A 6,556-nucleotide genomic window follows, 5' to 3' on the forward strand; every position below is an offset into this window, starting at 1 on the left:
GATGCCAGAGTAAGTGGTGGATGCTGATACAATTACAAGATTTAAAAGGCATCTGGATGGGTATATGGATAGGAAAGGTTTGGAGGGACATGGGCCAAATGGGACCAGATTAATTTAAGATATCTGATCAGCATGGACGAGTTGGACCGCAGGGTTTGTTTCCGTACTGTACATCTCTATGACTCTGTAACATCAAATATAATACTTTTTCCAGTTACCAAGGTGACCAAGTTAAATACCTTATCACAACAACAGGAACCATCACAAGTAACACAATTATTAGTTTATTACTGAAACAAAATATACTTAATGAAGATGCGATAATTAGTTAATATAGTCAAGACTGAAATGTAAATATATGTTAATGACCACCTAAATAATGTACCTACAAATACACAAGCACCATTTCGACAAAGAAATGGCAGAATCACAGAACTGTTACAATGCTGAAGATGGCAATTGATTCGATTGGAAACATTATTGTCACTTGTACCTAAGTACAATGAAAGGTTTTGTTTTTTGTGCCGTCCATACAAAGTTCACGGGTGATTGATCAGGGCCAGGAATAGAAGGTTGAAGCTGCAAGGAAGATGCATGAAAAGAAAGATCAACATTAGATTTGAAATGAGAGGTCCATTTTTATCTGCATTGGCTCTTCAAAGGAGGGTTATGTCTTAAGGTGATTCTCTTTCCCCTTCCCCCTAACCTCGTCCATTATTCTCATTCAAATAACCATCTGAAGTCCCTCTTCAAAGCCTCTGTCGAATGTGCCTGCACCACACATGCAGGCATCACATTCCAAACTCTCCTTGCTTTCCGTGCAAATAATTCCTTCCCCACATCACTTTTCATTCTTTCGCAAATCACTTTAAATTTGTGCCTTTTCATTCTTCATCCAGACATCACTGAGGACAGTTTCTGACCCAGGCCAGATGCTCTGTTTGAGGTACATTCATAAAAATTAAAAAAAGATTAAGACAGCCTTTATTCACGACAGATTTTTTTCTGTTCAGTTTTAAACTGGGTAGTGGGGACAATCCATCAGATTTGAAAGTAAGTGATAAAGAGTAGAGCCAAGGTCAAAGAGATAGGTACTAAGAAGCAACATCAAGTCTGAATCTAAGAGTCAGCAAACATATAAGATTTGGATTTACAAGTAGAGTGAAAGGAGGAATTGAAAGGCCCTGTATCTGAATGTACATAGCATTTGAAATGAAACAGATGAACTGAAAGTTATAGAGTCATAGAGATGTACAGCATGGAAACTTTGGTCCAACTTGTCCACGCTGACCAGATATCAAATATTAATCTAGTCCAATTTGCCAGCACTTGGCCCACATCCCTCTAAACTCTTCCTATTCATATACTCATCCAGGTGTCTTTTAAATGATGTAATTTTACCAGCCTCCACCACTTCCTCTGGCAGCTCATTCCATTCACACACAACCCTCAGTATGATCATGTTCGCTCTTAGGTCTTTCCCCTCTCACCTCAAACCTATGCTCTTTAGTTTTAGACTCCCTCATCCTGGGGAAAAGACATTGTCTATTTACCCTATCCGTGTCCCCTCATGATTTTACACATCTGTATAAGGTCACTCCTCAGCCTCCAATGCTCCAGGGAAAACAGTCCCAGTCTATTCAGTGTAGCTCAACCCTGCTTCTCCGAATGAATCTTTGACTGATATCGGAGTTTGTCAGGATTTTGAGTGACTGTGGCTCTGTTGCAGCACAGGGGAGGGATCTTGCAGATTACAACGTTCAGAAAATTCTCCCACTTCAGACGAGCAAAGTCGACGTGCTTGTAACAAGTCTCTGAAAATACCACATAGCCCTGACCAAAATCTAAGACCCAATGTTACTGACAGTATGTTTGCGTGTGAACCTGAGGGTCCTATCGGTCTTGTTGTCGGGCGGGGAGCAGAACTGAATAGGACAGGGAGAGGAATTCACCCCTGGGTATCCTGGGGCCTGAAGTTTATCCCTCAACCCAACCAGACAATTGGACACCATCCCCACTGCTGTCTGACAGTGAGTGCCTGTGACTGTCACAAACTCTGGTCAAGCCTGGCGTTGAATACACAGGGACTGGCAGACTGTACCTTGTGAACAGTTCAGTCAGTGCAGACACCACTTCCTCTCTTGCTCTCTCTCTGCTGGTGTAGACTTCATGACTGGAGTCCTCAATCACCAGGAGGACGCTGTTGGGGTGGGGGGAGAAGAGAGACATCAAAGAGCAGTCTCGAGTTCTGTGTTCAGAAGTACAATCTATCTTTATTCGAGCCCTTTACCACACAAGCGGGAGAGGCCAAAGTCCGCTCTAAATCTGGCTGTCATGTGGGGCCCAGTCGCTCTCTTAATCCATAGCTCAGATTGGAGAAGAGAGCAAGGAGATACATCATTGTTATAGAGTTTGCTTTTCAATAATCACATGTAACATTGTTATTGTCCCTCCCCTTTTAATCTACACATCCAATTCTGTGAAACACAATGATGGACAGCCCTAGGTTCCCTATGAGATTGACCAGACATCGTATCACCAGTCCTCAGCATCTTACAATATATCCCATAAGTTACACTCTCTCTCAGACTTGTCCCAGACTTGCTTATTTCGAAGGACAGTTCCAATTGTTATTAATTGCTAGCCCTATCAAATTCTATTACTCATCTTATATTTCCCACTGTCCTAATCACAGGAGATATAAAAGGAGGTTAGCTCTTAATATTTGCCATAAGTTTCACGATATTAGTTCGAAACACAAACTTAGTTATATGTAAACACTTTACGTTTACACTACTCTTCGCTATTAAGTTGCAAACAGTTTTCCCATGTTATACTCGTTTTTAAATTCAATTATAAAATTTCCTGTCCTCATTTCTGGACATAGAAAAGGATGTTAATGTTCACTAGTTTTGTTAAAAAGTTGCAGCTTTATTCAGACTGTAGATACATGGTTAGACCTGATGTTAGGATTCTTTCATTAATAAGCCTTATCACTTGCTCCTGTTCTTGTGGGATCATACCTTTCTTTTTAATTAATGCTCATTATAAACAACTGTTATTTAAATTTCTCCAACAGATATCTGCAACTGTACGAAGAGGGATGGGTGGAGGCTCACGTGGAACATAAATACTGACAGAGCCCTGGATGTAGGTTTGCTTGCATTGATGACAGGAAATGACATCACCAACCCAAAGAAACCCAAATATATAAATAGAAAGCAGGAATCATGTACAGTGCTTCGCCTGAGGCCCACTGAAGATGTTACCTAGTAGGGTGATGAAACATCTGGAAATGAACCGCCCAGCTCAGCGAGCAAACCTACACCCCGAACCTCAACCTGAGCTACAAATCTTCTCAACGCTCACTGACAGAGCCCAATTGAGCCAACTGGCCTGGCCCTGAGATTGAATGATTGATTGATTGATTGATTGATTGATTGATTGATTTGATTTATTGTCACTTGTACCTAAGTACAGGTAGATCATAGTAAGCAAGGACATATAGATCATAGGCTGAAAAAAAAATTTGGACAGATTAAGGCACACCCATTACACAGGACGTGCGCTAGACAAGGTCAATGTTAAGATGATCAGCATTATTTGAAGTCAGAGAGTCCATCCATCAGTCTAATAATGGCAGGGAAGAAGCTGTTGGTAAATGTGTTCAAGCTTTTGTATCTTCTGCCTATTGGAAGAGGTCATTATCGGGGTGGGAGGGGTCTTTGATGATGTAGGCAGCCTTTCCACAGCAACGAGAAGTGTAAATGGAGTCCGTGGATGGGAGGTTGGCTTCCGTGATGGTCTGGGCTATGCACACAACCTTCTGTTGTTTCTTAATGTCTTGGGCAGAGCAGTTGCCATACCAAGCTGTGATGTACCTGGACGGTCTGCTTTCTGTGGTGCATCTATGGAGTTGGTGAGGGTCCTTATGGACATAGGAGATAGTGAGGACTGCAGATGCTGAGGGTCATGCCAAATTTCCTGATCCACCTGAGCAAGAAGAAGTGTGGTTGTGCTGGAGACTCAATGGCACAGGCAGAAATGTATCTACCTGTTTTAGATCTACCTGTAGTGGTTGGATAACCACTATTTAATGACCAGGATGAAAAGAAAAATTCCTTCATCAGCATCTGTGGATTGTCTCAGAGGGAAGGTGCAGTCCCAGGCTCAAAGAGCATCAGGCCCCTGGGGAAGCAGAGTGGGTGAGAGCGACCAGTCCAGTAGAAAGTAACACATTCAACTGTGCGGGAAGTCGGAGGGACAATCTTGAATGTGATTCTTAGCAACATCAAGAACAGCAAGCTCCATCCCAGTGTTCACTGGTGAAGTTGCTGGTGTTTCACCAGGCTGGACGACTGAGTGAATCGCTTCCCACACTCTGAGCAGGTATATGGCTTCTCACCCGTGTGGACCCGTTGGTGTTTCTGCAGGTTTGATGTCTGAGCGAAGCCCTTCCCGCACACGGGGCAGGCAAACGGCCTCTCCCCAGTGTGGACCCGCTGGTGTGACTGCAGATTGGAGAACTGGGTGAACCCTTTCCCGCACTCTGAGCAGGCGAAGGGCTTCTCCCCAGTGTGGACCCGCTGGTGGGTCTGCAGATTGGACGACTGGGTGAAGCCTTTCCCACATACTGAGCAGGTGAATGGCCGCTCTTTGGTATGGACCCGCTCGTGTTTGCGCAGGGTGGATAAATCGAAGAAGCCATTGCCACACACTGAGCAGGTGAAAGGCTTCTCTCCGGTGTGGACGCGGAAGTGGAGCAGCAGATGGTATGACCGGGTGAAGGCCTTCCCGCAGACTGAGCAGGAGAACGGCTTCTCCCCGCTGTGGATCCGCTGGTGCAACAGCAGGTGGTGCGACTGATTGAAGCCCTGCCCACACACAGGGCAGATGAACGGTTTCTCCCCAGTGTGAACACGGAGATGTATCAGGAGGTGGTGCGACTGAGTGAAGCCTTTCCCGCACTGAGTGCAAGTGTACGGTCTCTGGCCGGTGTGGAAACGCCGATGAATCTCCAGTGCAGACGGGGAAGGGTAACTGTTCCCACATTCCCCGCATTTCCACGGTTTCTCCATGGTGTGGGTGCCCTTGTCTCTCTCCAGGTGCAACGGTCAGTAGAAACTTTGCCCACACTTACAGCACATGTATGTTGTGGTTTCTTTCTTCGGTCTGTGTTACTTGTTAGGCCTCTGATAATTAGAACACTCTTACTGAATAGGGTAAAACTTGCTCCACAGTCACTATTCTGGGATATTCTCACTTGATGTGTGACTCTCAGGGATTTTCCAGTCACACTGATGTTTCAAAATTAACAACGCAGACAGAACAGAGAGACCTTGTTTCTCCTCCCCGTTTTCAAAGCCATCGATATTCACATTTTGGGTCAATCAACTCATTGCCAGACACTGACATGAAGTTTGGTTTGAGATTTCTGCTTCCAAATTCTTCTTTTCTGTTATTCTGTAAAAGAGGTTTGAAGATATTATCACTGTCAGTCCAGGATATAAATTCAGAACACACAATTCCAGTTTCCGTGGAGCATTTGATGTTCTCTTAATCTCCAAGGATAATAGGTATCAAGGGGGAAATGGGGCTGCTTGGATTCCTCCACTAAGCATTGGCAGAGACTCAAGTTGCTGTAAGGGCGTCTTTTTGTGCTGTAAAGGTTTAGGGTGAGAGGGGAAAGATATAAAAGAGACCTAAGGGGCAACATTTTCATGCAGAGGGTGGTACGTGTATACAATGAGCCGCCAGAGGAAGTGGTGGATGCTAGTACAATTGCAACATTGAAAAGGCATTTGGATGGGTACACGAATAGGAAGGGTTTGGAGGGATATGGGCCGGGTGCTGGCAGGTGGGACTAGATTGGGTTGGGATATCTGGTCAGCATGGACGGGTTGGACCGAAGGGTCTGTTTCCCAGCTGTACATCTGTATGACTCTTTATATCCTTGCAGTGTGATATTACAACGTCAGAAATAAATTTCAAATAAAGCTTTTAGAACCATAAATACACACCAAATAACCTACACACATCCCTGTCTTGTATTAACAAACGGCTTTCTTAAAATGTCAATCCTCTTCTGGGAAGGCCACAGCTTCAAGTGTGCGCATGGGGGGAAGAATCTATCTTTTTGGAATCCTGCTGTGTCGTACTGACTCTGTTACTGGAGATACATCAAGTCTTCCACGAGATAAATGGCAGGAAGCATTTCTTTGACCTCTAATGATTTTCTGTTCTGGAATTGTCACATTGAATCTCAATATTTTTAGCAATCGAGACAGCGGCTGAAACTAACCTTTGCAGAGTCCGCTTGATCCCAGGATTCACAACCTCGGATTCCAGTTGCTGCAACTGAACAGTGTTTCCCCTCCTCTCTCTCTCTCTCTCCTGCCCAGGATGAGGAGTGGAAAGGGGGTGACGTTGCTTTGCTCCCAGGGAGTTTCACTCTGAAACGGACAGGGCTACATCCGCATTGTGACGTTAACAATGGAAGGCCGGAACGGCAAGACTCGCTGATGCGAATTGACCAATCGGAAGCCACGGAGGACCG

At 44.6% G+C, this 6,556-nt stretch overlaps 1 protein-coding gene across 1 annotated transcript; it reads right to left on the bottom strand.

Annotated features, from left to right (window-relative positions):
- Positions 1-268: 268 nt before the first annotated feature.
- Positions 269-6,467, bottom strand: LOC148144610 (uncharacterized). The gene is made up of 2 exons (XM_087974928.1): positions 6,302-6,467; positions 269-5,463 (listed from the first exon to the last, which is right to left on the bottom strand). Exon 2 carries the CDS (start codon positions 5,076-5,078, stop codon positions 4,320-4,322), a length of 759 nt encoding a protein of 252 aa, XP_087831054.1. The 5' UTR covers positions 5,079-5,463; positions 6,302-6,467; the 3' UTR covers positions 269-4,319.
- Positions 6,468-6,556: the final 89 nt, after the last annotated feature.

This window comes from Chiloscyllium plagiosum, unplaced genomic scaffold, assembly GCF_037043375.1.
Source record: "Chiloscyllium plagiosum isolate Xiang-an unplaced genomic scaffold, Cpla_swu_hap1 HiC_scaffold_27, whole genome shotgun sequence".
Lineage (NCBI taxonomy): Eukaryota > Metazoa > Chordata > Chondrichthyes > Orectolobiformes > Hemiscylliidae > Chiloscyllium > Chiloscyllium plagiosum.